Raw genomic sequence first — 19887 nt, forward strand, 5'->3', positions numbered from 1 at the left:
TCCACAAAACCTTTTACATACAACTTTTATAGATGATGTTATTGTTGACTTTTACCTTGCATTAGGTTTATATATTGTAAATGGCAATATAATGAATGAATGAATAACTTTTAAAGCGCTACAATGCGAACTGAATCGCCTCAAGGCGCTGAATTCGTCCTGTGTTGTCAAGCATCTTAGAAGAGGTAGGTCTTGAGTTTTTTTCCTGAAGGCCAGATGGTTTTCTTCCATGCGGATGTAAGTCGGTAGAGCGTTCCATAGCCGTGGCCCTTGGACTGCGAATAATGAGTAATAAGCCTTAAAATGCTGATGTTCTAACCCCTGGTGAGTAATAAGCCTTAAAATGCTGATGTTCTAACCCCTGTTTTTTTCATCCCCTTCCACAGATGGCCTTGTCCCGGTGTCTTGTGTCGATATCAGCAAAGATATATTGACATTTGGCAATCAACAGCTAGTAACCACCCCCACATTTCCCATATCCGATCTCTACGCTGATGCAGAACGGCCTTATGATAGGTGAATATTTTAGAAAATATTTAAGTAAATTCATCTAACATTCCAAATAATACATTTAATTTCTACTGGCTTTTTTTGTGCAGCAGATAATACAGTTTGCTGAAGATAGTTAAAGCTGAACTCTGTATTGTTTCCTTGGTCCATTGGTCCAGCATGGCACAATATAGGTGTAGCACTGCCCCCCCCTCCATTGAGGGCTGCTTAGATTTAGCTGTTCATCTCCACCGCCCTGACCCTGTGAACACTCCAACCCGCCTGACACTCTGGGTTCAGACATCCTCTTGCAAGGAACCTTTTTAAATGACACGTTAACACAAGATAAATAGATATTCTCTTACATTTTACTGAAGTAAAGATATGTGTACAAGGGGAGGGTTCAGGGATCAGCTGGATAACGGCCAAACTCAGGTAAGGAACCCCCCCCCCCCCCCCCCCGAGAAATAGCATAATTACAGTTCAATAACACAAATACAAGATATATACAAATATAGAGAATAAACAGGTGTTTATCAAGATTGCACTTGTTAATGGAATCTGTTCCCAAGCTAAAGGGGAATCCCAGGCCGGCCTATTGAACCTTTATAGCCTAATGAGAGACCAGATAGAATAGGAATAGGATAAGGGCCCTTCAAACAATAGCAACAGCAATGTCCAGGGTGCAGGCCTCCCGTAATCTTCACCGGCAGGTGAGTATGGATTAGTCTTGAAGAATGTAGTGTCCCTTTAAATGCCAATCTCTGCAATACTGGCAATGAAGCTTCTATTGAGTTTAGTAATCTGCCATTCTGTTTGTCTCTTCTAGCGGATTGGGAACCGACCTTTCCATCGCCTCCGATAGCAGTAAGTTGCTCAACGTCAATTTGGTTGAAAAATGTGTGTTTCCTGCAGGATGTGCACTATATTGCCAAAAGTATTGGGACACCTACCTTTTACACATGCATGAACTTTAATGGCATCCCAGTCTTAGTCCGTAGGGTTCGATATTGCGTTGGCCCGTCCTTTGCAGCTAAACCAGCTTTGACTCTTCTGGGATAGCCGTCCACAAGGTTTAGAAATGTGTCTATGGGGATGTTTGACCATTCTTCCAGAAGTGCATTTGTGAGGTCAGGCACCGATGTTGGACGAGAAGGCCAGGCTTGCAGTCTCAGCTCTAATTCATCCCAAAGGTGTTCTATGGGTTTGAGGTCAGGACTCTGTGCAGGCCAGTCAAGTTCCTCCACCCCAAACTCGCTCATCCATGTCTTTATGGAAGCCGTGGCGCTGCGACCATGGAAGGGTGATAGTGTTTTTTTGTGTTTTGTTTTTTTGTTTTATTGTTTTTGTTCTTAAAGCCAGTTTTAAAGGGTGAATATCTGCTTTCAGCTCCTCCCAGACTCCGCAGGTAGCTTCTTTTTTTCCATACAGCGACGTGAAGTGAAGCATATGCTACATATTGTTCATATGTAAACAACTCTCCATAATCTCTAGGGTAGGCTGCTTTGCTAGGCATTTGGGGAGTGGCAAAGGCACCCCAAGTACCTGTTTTTAATTCCAATGTTAACTGGGCTTTACGGATTATGACCCACTTATCCATCTTTCTTTCTTTTTTTTTCTTTTTTTGCATTTTTCCATGGACCTTTAAGCCCCATACACACTATCCATTTTTCTGCTGAGTTTTTCCTTCAGATTTACCAAAACCATGTAGTGCGAGGGCCTGCCTGATTGCATACACATTAAAACTCTTAAGGTTTGACCTCATATTTTATGGTTTTGGTAAATCTGAAGGAAAAACTGAAATTCTGGCCTGCTTTCTACAAATCCAGTTGTCTCCAGACTGCAGCCCGGGGGCTGGATGCGGCCCTTTGCCTGTTTTTATCTGGCCCTTGGGGCATTATTGCCACCACAACAGTGGGGCATAGTTTCTGCCACTGACACCTACACCGGGGCACAATTCCTCACACTGATACCAATGATGGGGCATGATTCCTTCCACTTATACCAATGATGAAGCACTATTCCTCCCACTGATGGCTACAATGGGGCACTATTCCTCCCACTAACACCAATGATGGGGCACTACTACTCCCACTGACGGCTACGATGGGGCACTATTCCTCCCACTAACACCAATGATGGGGCACTATTCTTCCCACTGATACCAATGATGGGGCACTATTCCTCCCACTGATACCAATGATGGGGCACTATTCCTCCCACTGATACCAATTATGGGGCCCTATTCCTCCCACTGATACCAATGATGGGGCCCTATTTCTCCCACTGATACCAATGATGGGGCCCTATTTCTCCCACTGATACCAATGATGGGGCCCTATTTCTCACACTGATACCAATGATGGGGCCCTATTCCTCCCACTGATACCAATGATGGGGCCCTATTCCTCCCACTGACACCAATGATAAACTATGAACAAAAAACATTTTTCCGGTAGATAAACCCAACAAATCATTCTTCACCTCAGCTTTTCAGTCAACTTTTGGTTCTTTTTCTTCTTTTTCTCCCCATATTAATATATTTCACCTCTCCCTCCTATCTTCTCTTAGATTCCGTTAAATCTGATGATACATACGACGACGTTGATAGCAGAAGTTCAACATTAAGCAAGTAAATATCTAAAACTATTGGACATAACCTATTCAATAATTATCAGAATGATCATGTTGATTTTTCTTTTCTATTATGATTTTTATTTTTAGTTCTGGAGGAAAAAAGAAAAGTTTGGGGAATTTTTTCAAGAAGGACAAAGGGAAAGATCTGTGGTAAGTGAATATTTAATTGGGAATTTGGATGAGAACTTGTATAGTGGTAATAAAGTAGACACGTGCAATTTGTTTAGTTCTGATTTCGGTTTTTAACTAATTTTGACAACATTTAGAATTTTATGAATTTCCGAATTTTTGAATTTCCGAATTTTGGAAATTTGAAAATCCAAAAATAAGAATGAAAATTCAAAATGAAAATCTGAAAATTCTAAAATCTGAAATAACAACTAACTAATAATAAATATAAAATTATAGGTATTGGAATTTCCTTTCAAATTTGTCTTTTGGTGAACGTAATGAATACTAATTTATCTGAAGTTACGAATGATCTGAAATAACGAATGCCGTAGCTAAACGAATGGAATGTAACGATCTAATAATAATAAATAACAATAATAATATTAAAACACTTTTATTATTAATTTGTTGCATTTGTTTAGATGCGGTATTCGTTATTTTGGATAATTCATAACTTCATATAAATTTGTATTCCTTATGTTCACAAACAGCCAAATTTGAAAGGAAATTCCAATACCTATAATTTAATAGTTGTTATTATTAGTTATTATTTAGAATTTTACTGATTTTCTTTTGTTTCGAATTTCCAAAAAAACCAATGAAATGAAAACTAACAATTTTTTTTTGTCAGTGCACATGTCTATAATAAACTATCCAAAACAGAATAGGCGACAATGTTTCCAACTCAATTGGGTCTAGATTCTGGGAAGATTTTACAAAGTTTTGTAGAAGAAGCCAGAATCAAGTATCAGAGCAGGGCTCAAAATTTCAAGTCCTGAGCTACTAGCAAAGGCCTTAAGAGTTACTTGCCACCAGTTGTCTCCCCTCCCCACCCAACTCAAGGGTCTACCCCCCTCCTTCTTCGATGTGGCTCCACACTTGCCTAATGAGAGCAACAAGTGAATATTTTTAGGGCTGGTATATAATATATAGAGGTGTGTGTGTGTGTGTGTGTGTGTGTATGTGTATATATATATATATATATATATATATATATATATATATGTGTGTGTGTATGTGTGTGTGTATATATATATATATATATATATATATATATATATATATATATATATATATATATATATTATATTATATTTTTTTATAATATACACTGGAGGCTGGGAGGAGAATCGGCTCCCGTTCAACCCCGCCTGCCACTGCTGCTTCACACACTCTCCCTCAGCTTATTTCCACTCGCCAAATATGAGCAGGCGAGTGGAAATTTTGAAGGTTGTATTGGTTTTCAAACACATTTTTGCAAACCTCGAATGTTGCAATTGTGCGTGTGTAGTGCAGCCTATTAATTTCAATTGGCTGTCCTATGGGTAAGAAGTGAGGGGGAAAAAAAGTCCCTGACCCATAGGCGACACGGGAGTGTGCTAGGTGTGCCTGGGCACACCCTAACTACTATGTGTGGTGCCGATTCCTTCTATTGCCCTGACTTCCCCCTGTGTTGGCCCCTCAGTGCTGCTGAGTTCCTTCCTCTCCTCCTCCACCCCCCCCCCCCCCCAGCTGCTGTGAGGCATGTTTCAGGATAGAGAGCGGGGGAAGGGGCCAGTAAATATGTAATTTACCAGCACCTTCCTTTTCTAAATGAACACACACTCGCTCACGGTTTTCATTCATAACTGAAACATGGTAAACTGTTATGCTTCCGTCTGTAAATGAACAGGAAGACGCTCAGCACGGAGCACATCCCATGCATTCACTTCCCATGCATTCACTTTCCTGTGCAGTTGAGGCTGCAGAGAAAGGCATGTGTGTTTGAGCTTTGGGGTCCACACCCTAATGCACTAGGTTGCGATCACCTATGCCCTGACCCTTTTTTTGCTAAGTGCTCTGCACCAAACTTCATGATGCTGTGGCACATAAGGTGCTAGTATGCGATTCATACTAGCACATTATACTTTTGCGGGGAACTTGAAGTAAAACCCATCAGGGTTTACTTCGTCTTTAACTGTGCTGAAGTCTCTGAAGAGGACACATGGCTACAAGGCTTAGGTGGTGGAGGTTGAATGAAAGGAGTTTTAACCTTACATTTCAGAAAGGGTTCTTTACTTTTGGAGCAGTAAAAATGTGGATCTCCCTCCCCAGAAAGTGGTACTAGTTGTGCCACTTACTAGCTGGGAGTTCAGATAACTTCAAAAAATGTTCAAAGTCTCGTAGTGAAGCATTAAAAAGCTCCATTGTAAAATTAATCAACCTAAACTTAGAGCAGTTGCTACTTCCCTTGACAGCAGCATGTGATGCCAGCAGGCTCAAACTCCACCCTATGTATGTTTAGTCTGATAGGACGTCATCAGGGGATAGGGCTTTTAATGCTGCACTACACGAGCCATCTGCTTATCTTGTCCTGCATGTTTATGATGATACTGAGCAGCAAGGCAAGGAGATGAGAGGGGCTGCAGTTCTGGAACTACCAGGGCCAGATTTCCCATTAGACACTGTAGGCATGTGATTAAGGGCTTTCTTCCTAGAGGGGTGCTTGTCTGTACATGGCCAGATCTGGGAGGGGGGTGCTGGATGGGCTGCATTGTGCCCGCTCCCAGGCCAGCCCCCCCAATGAGCATTGTACCCACGCACGCTGCAAGTTTGGACAGGAGAACTGTCCTTCGAGAAATGGGAGGAGATGTGAGCCTTTTGTGTGGGGGGGAAGGGGGTGTATTTGTTGGGGTGCAGAATTGGGGAAGTCTTGTGCTAGGAGAGAGTGGGGGGGGCAGGACTTTGGGCTGGGAAAGGTAATTTGGAGAGGATTGTGCTAAGGGGACGGATTTGAGGGGGTTTGTGCTAAGAGGGGGGATTTGGGGGAGAGAGCTTACACCATGAGTGGGGAATGGGGGGGGGATTTAAGCTAGGATGGGGAATTTGGTGGAGGGGATTCGTCCTGGGGTGGGGGGATTTGTGGCAGAGGATTTTTACTAGGAGGAGGGACTTCAGGAAAGAACTTACCCTAGGAGTAGGATTTGGGGGGGGGTTGCGCTAGGAGTGGGGATCTGTGAGAGTGGATTTGTGCTAAGAGGGGGGTTTGGGGGGGAAAGGATTTGTACTAAGAGGGGGCATTTAGGGGAGAACTTGCACTAGGAGGGTGGGGGGGGATTTACACCAGGAGTGGGGACTTGTGGGGGAGGATTTGTGCTAGGAGGGGGAATTTGGAGGGAGAACTTACACTAGAATGGAGGATTTGGGGGGAGAATTTACACTAGGAGTAGGGATTTGTGGGAGGGGATTTGTGCTAGATGGGGGAGGGGGGAATTGTGGGGGAGAATTTATGCTATATGGGGTAATTTGGGGAGGGGGTTTATGCTAGGATGGGGATTGGGCAGGGATTTGTGCAAGGGTGGGGGGGATTTGTACTAGGTGGGCACATTCTGGGGGAGAACTTGCACTAGGAGGGGAGATTGGGGGGGATTTATGCCAGGAGTGGGGATTTGTGGGAGAGTATATCTGCTATTAGGGGATTTGGGAGGGGATTTGTACTAGGAGGGGGAATTTGGAGGGAGAACTTGCACTAGAAGGGAGGATTTGGGGGGAGGATTTACGATAGTAGTAGGGATTTGTGGGAGAGGATTTGTGCTAGGAGGGGGGAAATTGAGGGGGAGAATTTATGCTAGGATGGGGATTGGGTGGGGATTTGTGCTATGGGGGGGGGGGGGGTTGGGAGAGTATTTGTACTAGAATGGGATGTTCTGGGGGAGAACTTGTACTAGGAGGGGTCATTGGGGGGGAATTTGTGGGAGAAGATTTGTGATGGGAGGGGGGATTTGGAGGGAGAACTTGCACTAGAAGGGAGGATTTACACTGGGAGCAGGGATGTGTGGGGAAGGATTTGTGCTAGGAAGAGCGATATGAGGGGGAGAATTTATGCTAGATGGGGGGGGGGGATTTATGCTGGGGGGATTTTTTCTAGGATGGGGGATTTGGGGGAAAGTCTTTCAGTCTCGTACTTCTCTTTAGGTAATAATTGGTTTTCTGTTTCTAGGTCTCCATCGGGATCTATGAACTCAAGTAAGTCATTACCGTTCCCTCTGCTATGGTCTGAAATGTATTCAATGGGACAGAAAGTGACGGGAAGTTCAATATTTAAAGTGTCACTAAACCCACATCATAAAAAACAATCAATAAATAGTGTATTCCATGCTGTTCATACTCACTCAGTCACTATGAGATTCCTTTTCTGTATTATGCAAAAAAAAAAAAACCTGGTTGATCCTGCTGCTCTCTATCTCCCCCTTCTATCCATGTCCCCAATTCAGTTGGGGATTTTGCAGAGCAGCGTTGGCAGCTCTGCACATGCTCAGTTTTCAGGGAGTTTCTATGCTGAGCATTTCCTCCCTATCACAACATCTGAGTAGCCCATGTGACTATAGAGTCACACATGTGGGCGTATACACAGTGGTGAATGACAGCCCACACTTTCTCTCTCATTTCCTCCCTCCTCCCTCCTTCCTCCCTCCTCCCTCCTCCTCCTCCCACACTAACCAGCTAAAGACAAAGGGGGATGGGACGGGGTATTACATGTAGATTAATGGAGGCTTCCCCTTCCTCCCTTCCTCCATCCTCCTCCCTCCTCTCTCCTCTCTCCTCTCTCCTCTCTCCTCTCTCCTCTCTCCTCTCTCCTCTCTCCTCTCTCCTCTCTCCTCTCTCCTCTCTCCTCTCTCCTCTCTCCTCCCTCCTCTCTCCTTCCTCCCTCCTCCCACACTAACCAGCTAAAGACAAGGGGGAACGGGATATTACATGAAGATTGATGGAGGCTTCACCTCCCTCCTTCCTCCTTCCCCCTCCCTTCCTCCCGCTTCCCTCCTTCCTCCTCCCACACTAACCAGCTAAAGACAAGGGGGACAGGATATTACAAGTAGATTGAGGGAGGCTTCACCTCCCTCCTTTCTCCTTCCCCCTTCCTTTCTCCCCCCTCCCTCCTTCCTCCTCCCACACTAACCAGCTAAAGACAAGTGGGGGAACAGGATATCACATGTAGATTGATGGAGGCTTCACCTTCCTGTTATTCTACGACTCAGGCTGGAGAGGGGCGTGACACAGCCTGTGACTGGCAGAAATCCGCAACATGTTCTTGCCAAAAATAATACAGATTTGATTTTAAAAATATATTTGTCTGACAATTTAAAACTAAACTAAAATTGAATACAATCTATATAATGAATAAATGGTTGTGGAACGAATCTGCAGAGTTTCCATTTTTTCCTATGGGGGAAATTTGCTTTGATGTACAAGTGCTTTGAAATACAAGCAAGTTTCTGCAAGGAATTATGCTCTCAATCCAAGGTTTTACTGTACTTACATTTTTTTAAATTAAAATAATTCCAGCGCAGTCATCCACATACAGTAATAGAAGGGACAATGTCCATTACACAGTGTGTGTCTGCTGTCACTTTAAGAAACTAATATTATTTATAGACCCCTGTGCTAAGGGGCGTCTAAGTCAGAAGAAGGTAGATATTACCTTTGGGGGACAGACTGTCCTAAGCAAGAGCACATGACGGGGGTGGGGGACGGGGGTGGGGGGACATAATGCACTACAGGTGATTTGCGTCAGGGTAGCACCCAAAGAGGGTAACGCATGTTCTGTGCATTGACATGCATTGTAGTATTGCACACATTACAATGCCACAGAACTGTAAATGAGCCGTTCGTAAAAAAAAAAAAGAATAATAATAAAGCCATCACTTTTTTTTTTTTTTTTTTTTTTTTTTTTTTTTTTTACACTATGAATTACAGATATAAACTGCAAAGCATCTTTCTGGAAACTGATCCATTTTACTGTCTCATCTGCTATAGCTGGTTGTGTAGCACAGCGCCATCTAGTGGCTTGATGTAGAAATGGTCCTTTCGCTTATTATTGAAGCACTTTGCATAAATTAATATTAATCAAAATGATGATTGTACCAATGCCCAGTCATGATGTTACATGACTTATCACAGATGATTTTATTTATTTTTTCTTAGTGTTGTTGCGGTACATCCTAATGTCCAAATTTTTATTTTCATCAGATTCATCAATGGATGCAGAGGGTGAATATTCTACCATCGATGTAAATGAAAACAATGGAAGGTACATTATTCTCTGGTGGGACAGAATCCTTTCTGAGATTTAACCTCTAGTTTGATTTTTGCTGAACTTTTTAGGAAAACGGTATGCAGAAACCTCAAAGGATTTACTGTAACTGATTAAGTATCTGAAATAAGGATTTTATGTACTATCCCACAGTAACGATGAATGTGGAAACAAAAACCACAGCTGCGCCAGACCCTCACCAAACCCACCCCAACCAAACTGCCCCAACCCCACCTCAACCAAACCAACCCCACCCTACCTCAACCAACCCCACCCTACCTCTCCAAACCAACCCCACCCCACCTCAACCAAACCAACCCCACCCTACCTCAACCAAACCAACCCCACCCTACCTCAACCAAACCAACCCCACCCTACCTCAACCAAACCAACCCCACCCTACCTCAACCAAACCAACCCCACCCTACCTCAACCAAACCAACCCCACCTCAACCAAACCAACCCCACCCTACCTCAACCAAACCAACCCCACCCTACCTCAACCAAACCAGCCCCACCTTAACCAAAACAACCCCACCCTACCTCAACCAAACCAACCCCACCTCAACCAAACCAACCCCATCCTACCTCAACCAAACCAACCCCACCCTACCTCAACCAAACCAACCCCACCCTACCTCAACCAAACCAACCCCACCTCAACCAAACCAACCCAACCTCAACCAAACTAACCCCACCTCAACCAAACCAACCCCACCTCAACCAAACCAAACCAACCCCACCTCAACCAAACCAAACCAACCCCACCTCAACCAAACCAAACTCCACCTCAACCAAACCAACTCCACCTCAACCAAACCAACCCCACCTCAACCAAACCAACCCCACCTCAACCAAACCAACCCTTACCTCAACCAAACCAACCCCACCTCAACCAAACCAACTCCCCCTCAACCAAACCAACTCCCCCTCAACCAAACCAACCCCACCTCAACCAAACCAACCCCACCTCAACCAAACCAACCCCACCTCAACCAAACCAACCCCACCTCAACCAAACCAACCCAACCCACCCTGTTGTCATGTTGCTTTAGATGGACGGTGCTGGAGTGGTCATTGATGATCTCCTATAGTCCAGTCTGCCTGTCCTTGAAAGTGCCGTGGCCTGCCACGATCTGCTGTGCCATTAATCTTAATCTTCCGGTAGCTCTGTGTACCCCCTTTTCCTCTGGTCAGGAAGAAGAGATCAGGGTCAGCCCCGTTGCACAAAGTCTTTCCAAGTCCCCCAGTAGGGTACTCTCAATCGATTGATTGTTGTCACAGCACGTCATTGAGTCATGGGCTGCTTTGGGCTGTCATGTTCTAGGGAACTCTCTCTGAGAAGCCATTGGCCCATTGTCTACTAAACAAAGTAGTTCTGAAAAAAGGAGATTTTTTAACGCCCATAAAATGCATTAAACTGATAGCAAATAAAACTATTTCAAAATAAGACCCAAATGCTGCAATGTACAGTGCCTTGAAAAAGTATTCACACCCCTTCAAAATTCTCCACATTTTGTGATGTTACAAACAAAACATTTAAATGTATTTTATTGGGTTTTTAGGTTATAAACCAACACAACATGGCACATAATTATGAAGTGGAAAGAAAATGATAAATGGTGTTCAATTTTTTTACAAATAAATATCTGAAAATTGTGGAGGGGCATTTGTATTCAGCCCCCTTTACTCTGATACCCCTTACTAAAATCTAGTGGAACCAATTGCCTCCAGAAGTCATCTAATTAGTAAATAGATTCCACCTGTGTGTAATTTAATCTCAGTATAAGTACAGCTGTTCTGCGAAGCCCTCAGAGGTTTGTTAGAGAACCTTGGTGAACAAACAGCATCATGAAGGCCAAGGAACACACCAGACAGGTCAGGGATAAAGTTGTGGAGAAGATTAAAGCATTTAAAGCAGGGTTAGGGAGATTTTTGTATAACCTAACCCTGCTTTAATCTTCTCCACAAGTTTTGAACATCTCACGGAGCTCTGTTCAATCCATCATCTGAAAATGGAAAGAGTATGGCACAACTGCAAACCTACCAAGACATGGCCGTCCACCTAAACTGACCGGCCGGGCAAGGAGAGCATTCATCAGAGAAGCAGCCAAGAGGTCCATGGTAACTCTGGAGGAGCTGCAGAGATCCACAGCTCAGGGGGGAGAATCTGTCCACAGGACAACTATTAGTCGTCTCTCCACAAATCTGCCCTTTATGGAAGAGTGACAAGAAGAAAGACATTGGTGAAAGAAAGTCATAAGAAGTCCTGTTTGCAGTTTGTGAGAAGCCATGTGGGGGACACAGAAAACATGTGGAAGAAGGTGATCTGGTCAGATGAGACCAAAATTGAACTTTTTGACCTAAAAGCAAAACGCTATGTGTGGGGAAAACTAACACTGCACATCACACTGAACACATCATCCCCACTGTGAAACATGGTGGTGGCAGCATCATGTTGTGGGGATGCTTTTCTTCAGCAGGGACAGGGAAGCTGGTCAGAGTTGATGGGAAGATGGATGGAGCCAAATACAGGCCAGTCTTAAGCCTCATACACACGATAGGACTTTGTACAAACTTTCCCTTGGATTTTTGTACAAAGGGCGTCGGCCCTGAACTTGTATTGCATACACACAGCAGGACTTTTTCAGCCAACTTTCACCAAATCATGTGGTTTTTCTGCTCTTTACCGCCACCTTTGGTCAACTTCTGTATTGTTGTCTGATCTTTTGCATTGGTTCTGAGCATGCCTGTTTGTACTTTGTACAAAAGTCCTATGGTTTTCTGTACACACGATCAGATTTTGCTCCATCGGACTTTTGTTGCCAGAAAGTTTGTCCATTCGCACAGCCAACAAAAGTCAGATGAAAACCAAAAAAGTTTGTCCGATGGAGCGTACACACGGTCGGATGTTGCTCCAAAACAGCTAATTTGCATGTTTGTTGTCAAAAAGTCTGATAGTGTGTATGGGCCTTTTAGAAGAAGACCTGTTTATGCCGCGTACACACGGTCAGAATTTCGGCTAGCAAAAGACCGATGAGAGCTTTTTGTTGGAAAATGCGACCGTGTATATGGTGCATCGGAATTTTGCTGGCCGAATTTCCTGACAGCAAAAGATTGAGAGCAGGTTCCCAATTTTTCAGCCGGAAATTCTGATCGTGCGTATGCAATTCTAACGTGCAAAAACTCACGCATGCTCAGATTCAACTACGAGACGGAAGCTATTGGCTACTGGGAACTTCCTTTTTCTAGTCCCGTCATACGTATTGTACATCACAGCGTTCTTGACGGTCGGAATTTGGTGTGACCGTGTGTATGCAAGACAGCTTGAGCTGTTGGCAAAACCATCCAAGCTTTTTCTGACCAAAATTCCAATCGCGTGTACGCGCCATTAGTCTGCAAAAGACTTGAGACCGGGGCGGAGGGTCACCTTCCAGCAGGACAACGACCCGAAACATCCAGCCAGAGCTACAATGGAATGGTTTACATCAAAGCATATTCATGTGTTAGAATGGCCCAGTCACAGTCCAGACCTAAATCACATTGAGAATCTGTGGCAAGACCTGAAAATTGCTGATCACAGACGCTCTCCATCCAATCTGACAGAGCTTGAGATATTCTGCAAAGAAGAAGAATGGGCAGAAATGTCCCTCTCTAGATGTGCAAAGCTGGTAGAGACATCCCCAAAAAGACTTGCAGCTGTAACTGCAAAGAAAGGCGGTTCTACAAAGTATTAACTCCGGGGGGTGCCACACAAATGCCCCCCACACCTCACATATTTATTTGTAAAAAAAAAAAAAAAATGAAAACCACTTATTTTCCTTCCACTTCACAATTATGAGCCACTTTGTGTTGATCTATCACATAAAATCCCAATAAATACATTTACGTTTTTGGTTGTAACATGACAAAACGTGGAAAAATTCAAGGGGTATGAATACTTTTTCAAAGCATTGAAAGTGAGCCAATGTAGCAATGCAGTAAAAGTCGATGCAACCAGTGATACAATGTAATTCGCCCCATTATTGGAAACTCTTCTTTTTGACTATTTCCTTTCCAGAGAGAATCAGGAGAAATCTTCATCGTGGCGCTCGTTATTCCAGAAAGGCAAAGAGCAGAAAGGAAAGACTGACGGCTCGCAAAATGAAGGGTAAAATTCTCGCCTATGACTACGTTGTACATGATTGGTGAAACGCCAACACTACATCGTCATCGCCATCGTATTTTGGAAGGCAATGTGTTGATGATGGAAGTGCTGCATTAGTATTTACTGCTGTCTTCATTCTGGCTTCTAGGAAAGGAGACGTGTCCGCGAAGAAGATCGCCAAGGAAGAGAAGATTTTCCGGGAGAAATTCAAGGTATGGGTGCAGGGGTGTATCGTGAAATGAGTGGGCCCATGCGTAAAATAAAAAGTGGGCCCTAGGCATTGATTTAAAAAAAAAAAAAAAGGCGAATTGTGGGCGTGGCTTAAACTGTGTGAAATATTGGGCATGGCTTAAATATTGGAGGTGGGTATTATGTGCAGGAGAGGCATGGAGGAGGTAGGGAGTATGTGCAGGATGGTGTCCGTAGTTTTATTCTTTTAAATCATTTATTTACAATTTCATATTTTTTTTTTTTTTTTTCAAAATGCATTTTAGGGGCCATTGGATGGTGTCAGTAGGGCAATGGACAGTGTCAGAATTTTTTTTATTTTCAATATTTTTTTTACAGTGTTTTTGTATTTTGTGAAAAAAATATATATTATTTGTGGGGGGTAGTGGACAGTGCCAGTAGGGCAGTGAATGGTGTTAGCAGTTTTTTGTTTTTATTATTTTACTAACCATTTTAAATTTTTTTTTTTTTTTTTTGTTTTTAAATCATTTTTATAAATAAAAAATTCACAGTGCTTCTGAGGAAGTAGGGGGATGGGGGGTAGTGGACATTGCCAGTAGGACAGTGGACGATGTTAGCAGTTTTTTTTTGTTTTTATTATTTTATTATCTATTTTTTACAATTTTATAAAAAAAAATTAAAAAATAAAAATAAAATCACAGTGCTTCTGGGGAAGTAGATGGGAGGGGGAAGGGGGTTATGGGCAGTGGAAGGGGGGGGGGGGTTATTGGACAGTGCCAGTAGGGCAGTGGATGATGTTAGCCGTTTTTTCTTTTTATTATCAATTTTTTTACAATTTTTTGTTAAATCATTTTTATAAAGACAAATATTTATTGCAAAAAAAAATTGCAATAAATATTACAAAATTAAATTGTAAATAAATGATAAAAATAAAATTGTGTAAAAAAAAAAAAAAAAACTACTGACATCGGGGGGGGGGGGGGGGGGGGTGGTGTCAGTAGTTTTTTTTTATTATATATATATAATATATAAAAAAACTACTGACACCCCCTCCCCCCCCCCGATGTCAGTAGTTTTTTTTTTGTTTTTTGTTTTTTTTACCCAATTTTATTTTTTATCATTTATTTACAGTTTAATTTTGTAATATTTATTGCAATTTTTTTTTTTCATCGGCTCTGTTGGTGGGCTTTGGTGAGATATCAGGGGTCTAAACAGACCTCTGACATCTCCCCTTTGAGACAGAGGAAGGGACTGCAGACAGTCAAGTTCCTCCACCCCAAACTCGCTCATCCGTGTCTTTATGGACCTTACTTTGTGTTCTGGTGCGCAGTCATAAAAAAATAAAAATTTATTGAAACTTTATTAGTGCTTAGTGACTGTAGCTGTTGCAGTAGATGTAGGTATACGTGATGTGGACCATTTAAGAATGTTATTCTGTTTCATTGGCTTTCTTTTTTTTTTTTCTTTTTTTATCTCTCTATGGTTTAGTATATCGGTGACATCAAGGTTTCAAACCTTGCCACCGTCTCAGATTCGGCTCCTCTGAGCCCAAAAGACAAATTGGGGCTCCAAGTAAAGCGAGGAGAGACTATCGAAGTCATCGATGTCACCAACGAGGATCAGATCATCTGCCGCAACTATGAGGGCAAATGTGAGTTTTGTCTGTAAACCTTTTTTATTTCTGGAAGGTGGGTGGAAAACAGAGCTGGGGATACAACCCAGGACACCAGCGCTGCAAGACCATAATGGTAAAATTTAAACCATCATACTGGCTAAGGATAGCTAAGTTCACACAGGGTTGTATATAATAAAGAGTACAATAAAGAGCAATAAAGAGTACAAAAACAGGAAAAAAAAACATAATTGGGTTCAATAAATAGAGAATTCCCATCCTAAAGTGAAATTCCAATCTTCGTCCTCACAGGAGCCACAATGTGCATGGCATACAGAATTTGCTCAGCATGGCACTATAGGCTTGTAAAGTGGCCCGCCCAAACATGTTGCGCCCTCGAGTTACCTTGTTGCTCTGCCGTTTGGTGCTCCCATCTTCTACCCACCTTCTTCCGGGTTCAGGAGTCTCTGGCCATCTTGATCGACTGAGCAAGTAGGATGCAACTTAGGGTTGCCACCTGTCCAGGATTCACCCGGACAGTTCGGGTTTGGAATCATGCGTCCAGGTCTCAGACTGACAGAAACCCCGGACACATTATTCAGACCAGACCGGACTATGGCTTCCAGATGCATCTGGATGAGAGGTGCTGACTGCCAAGGGGTGAGTGAGCTCACCATCCATCCCTGTCTGTGACTGAAGTCTCCCTCCTTCTCTCTCCTGCCTCTGAGTGAGTACACTAAGGTAATTCAGGGTTCTCAGAGTACCCCTTACATCAGAGTTCCCCTTTAGACCAGAGGCCACAGTATTTCCCCTTACATCAGAATCCTCTCCGTACATCAGAGTTCTCAGGGTTCCCAGAGCATCCCTTATGTTAGAGTCCCCAGAGTTCTCACTTACAGCAAAATATATGTAAAGTTTATACTATAAAAAATTTTTAAATAGCTGTGTACCGCTAAAGTGTTCGGGTTTGACGTGAAGAAAAAGTGGCAACCCTAATGCAACTCCCATGCATGCGCAAATTAGTTAAACAATATAAAAAATCTCTATAAGAAGGAGTCTCTATGTGTTATATATTGTAATATAAATGTTTTTTAATATAATACCTGTACACCCCATATGCACCAGAGAAATGTTTACATTTCTGCTATGGACCAGTTTATTTTTTTTTAACTTTGCAACAAAGTAATGCATGTCATCTTCATTTTTTTTTTTTTTTTTTGTTTTGTTTTTCCAGGACATGCAAAGCTTTTTCTTTTTGTGATATTATCATACATACAAATATTATATTTGATGTAATCTTTAGTGTGTGTGTTTAAAAAAAAAAAAAAACACAGAAGAAAAATCTGACTTTTATACTTTAGCCAATGTGTTTTTTTTTTCTCTAGTGTTACTGTTAATGAAATATAAATGTATTTTTGTAATTCGGTTATAATGGCACCAAAATGACAACACTAAAATTACGATTCTGGTACAAGCATTGCAAAGCTGATTACAAATTAAATAGCTGCTATTTTTTTTTTTTTTTATTCTTTTTAATTTTCAGTTAGAAATGTTTTCAGATTTTTTTTTTTTTTAACTGAAAATGAAAAAGAATAAAAAAAAAAAAAAAAAAAGCAGCTATTTAATTTGTAATCAGCTTTGCAATGCTTGTACCAGAATCGTAATTTTAGTGTTGTCATTTTGGTGCCATTATAACTGAATTACAAAAATACATTTATATTTCATTAACAGTAACACTAAAAAAAAAAAAAAAAAAACACATTGGCCAAATTATAAAAGTCTGATTTTTTTCTTCTGTTTTTTTTTTTCCAGTGTTACTGTTAATGAAATATAAATGTTATTTTGTAGTTCGGTTATAATGGCACCAAAATGACAACACTAAAATTACGATTCTGGTACAAGCATTGCAAAGCTGATTACAAATTAAATAGCTGCTATTTTTTTTTTTTTTTTTTTATTCTTTTTAATTTTCAGTTAAAAAAACTAATAATCTGAAAACATTTCTAAGTGCAATAGTTTTATTGTTTTTAGGGTTCACTAAGGGTTGATAAAGGGTTAAAAATTAACAGATTTTATTTAAAAAAGAAATACGAAGGGGTCTATTTTTAAAACATTTGTACAAGCCGATCTAAATTTTGTACGTTTTTTCTTTCGGATAGATTAATTCGTTTTCTGAAATACCTTTTTAAAATATAAGGCAAAATAATTTTTTTTTTTTTACGTTTTTTAAAGACAAATTAGAACCCTTGTCAGGTTTTTATTGATTTCTGTACCCTTTATTAGGGAGACTCATTCTCTCTCTCTCTATTTGTCCTGTTTATCGATGAAAGTAAAGAAAATCACACATTTTTGATTGTCACCAGAAAAATAATAGAGGGGAAATCTTCCAATGGGAGCCTTGGGGGTCCCCGAGGGATTCCCTTAATTTGCAGGGATTTCCTCTTTCCTGTTGTGATTATAGCACAGGAAGTCAAGGGAACCCTCCCCCCCCCCCCCCCCCCCCCAACGAGACAGATTGCAAAAAACAAAAACTGACAGGGGTTATAACCCTGAAACCCTCCCTATCCATTATAGGAGGGGGGGAGGGGGTAGAGTTTTTGCCTATAGTTCTGTATCATCGGCTCTATCTAGTGGCCAAAATCTGGTATTGTTTTCTGAAATGCCTCAATGAGGAATATATACTACCGTTTTTTGGTCACTACCACTTGCTGACTACAGTATGTATTCATATACATCGCGGTTTGCAAGTGGTTTACCGGGTTTATGGATGAAGCCATAACCCCGGTACTTTTTTTTTTTTTCAACTAGAGGCTGGCTTTCTCATAAAAGTGGTCTGGGCAGCTCATTCGCCGCTGGAACGCTTTCCGAAGCCACTTGTTGGTGTTTCTCTGACAGTGTGCCCGGCCGGTCACAGAGGCTACCAGAGACCAGATTGTCTATGATCACCTCTATGGCCTTGGGGGACTGGAGCAATATCATGGCGTCACTTATGGTCTAGGGCGGAAATTAAAGGGGTTGTAAAGTAAAAAATTTTATTTTTTTAAAATAACAAACATGTCATACTTACCTCCACTGTGCAGCTCGTTTCACAGAGTGGCCCCGAACCTGCTCTTCTGGGGTCCCTCGGCGGCTGTCTCAGCTTCCTCCCGCAGGTGCTTCTCGCGTTAATGCGAGCTCCCTCGCATTGGTGAGAAGCACTGCGGGCGCGCTCCCGTGATACAGCCGGCGGCTATAGCCGCTCGCTGTATCACAAGGCCCCGCCCCCCGGCGTCATTGGATGTGATTGACAGCAGCGAGAGCCAATGGCTGCGCTGCTTTCAATCCATCCACTCCAGCCAATCAGCGGCCAGGCTGAGCAGCGAAGAGAACGGCGGGGGCGAGCGCGGGTTTTTCGAGGGGTCAGGTAAGTAAAACGGGGGGACTGGGGGCGCCGGCAGTGTCAGATGTTTTTTCACCTTAATGCATAGAATGCATTAAGGTGAAAAAACATTTACCTTTACAACCCCTTTAAGTTTTTTGTTTTTTAAAGCAAAATATCAAAACCCCCTTTTTTTTTTTTTTTTTTTTTTTTTTTATTTATAATATTTTGCTTTTAAAGGTAAAGGAAAGATTTGGGGTCTTTTTGACCCCGGGTCTCTCCATAAAGAGGATCTGTCATCCTTTTTTTCTATTACAAGAGATATTTGCATTCCTTGTAATAGGAATAAAAGTGATAAAAAAAAAAAAATGAAAGGGACAGTGTAAAAATAAAATAAATGAGAAGGGAAAGAAAAATGTAAAGGACCCCATACCTCCGTGCTCATGCGCAGAAGCGAACGCATACATAAGTTGGACATGCATGTGTTTAATGATGTTTGTGAGTTATCACCACAAATGTTGGAGCGAGAGCAATAATCCTACCCAGTGGCGGGACAAGGTCATCCAGAGCCCAGGGCAAACATGCCAAACTGCACCCCCCGCCCCCAAGGTGTATGGGCATTATGCGTCATCAAAACCCCCCCCCCCCCCCCCACAAAAAAAACTGAGCACTAATATTTTTCACCCCCTAAGGATAAATTCCCCCTCCTCCCAGCACAAATCGTGCCCCCCCCCCCCCAAAAAAAATCACTCCTCCCAGCACAAATTATCTACCTCTAAGATTACTCCTCCTAATAACTCCACTGCAAATCCCCCTTCCAGCACAAAGTGCCCCAATCATCCTTCCTAGCACAAATCTTCTTCCCCCATTCCTTCTCCCCCTAAATTTTAGCATACCCCCCGAATTTCCCCTCCTAGAACAATACTTCCTGCTGCCCCCCAAATCCCCCTTTCCAACACAAATCCCCTCCCCCTATTTCCTTGTGGTGCCCCCCCCCCCACCGCCCATGATACCACAGTGCCCAGGGCAGCCGCCCCTCCTGCCCACCCCTTGTCCTACCCCTGATCCTACCACAAGGCCTCCCTCTGTAATTCTAAACGGGTAACCTGTAAAAAAAAAATGTAATGCATCGCCTATGGAGATTAAGTCCTGTAGTTTGTCGCCATCGGTGTAAATTTCCTGTCCCCTCAAATTAACTCAACACACACAGCCAT

General features: G+C 42.3%; 1 protein-coding gene across 3 annotated transcripts in view; it reads left to right on the forward strand.

Moving 5' to 3' along the window:
• Positions 1–19887, forward strand: part of FYB2 (FYN binding protein 2) — a 108675-nt gene that overhangs the window by 67760 nt on the left and 21028 nt on the right. For all 3 annotated transcript variants that reach the window (XM_077450639.1, XM_077450641.1, XM_077450640.1), the window contains exons 13-21: positions 387–516; positions 1319–1356; positions 3061–3121; positions 3214–3276; positions 7277–7302; positions 9304–9364; positions 13428–13517; positions 13663–13726; positions 15192–15354. In XM_077450639.1, coding sequence (XP_077306765.1) covers positions 387–516; positions 1319–1356; positions 3061–3121; positions 3214–3276; positions 7277–7302; positions 9304–9364; positions 13428–13517; positions 13663–13726; positions 15192–15354 — 696 coding nt within the window. The remainder of the gene's footprint in view (positions 1–386; positions 517–1318; positions 1357–3060; positions 3122–3213; positions 3277–7276; positions 7303–9303; positions 9365–13427; positions 13518–13662; positions 13727–15191; positions 15355–19887) is intronic.

Source organism: Lithobates pipiens, unplaced genomic scaffold (genome assembly GCF_037356315.1).
Source record: "Lithobates pipiens isolate NorthernLeopardFrog02 unplaced genomic scaffold, aLitPip1_a1.2 Scaffold_23, whole genome shotgun sequence".
NCBI classification, from domain to species: domain Eukaryota; kingdom Metazoa; phylum Chordata; class Amphibia; order Anura; family Ranidae; genus Lithobates; species Lithobates pipiens.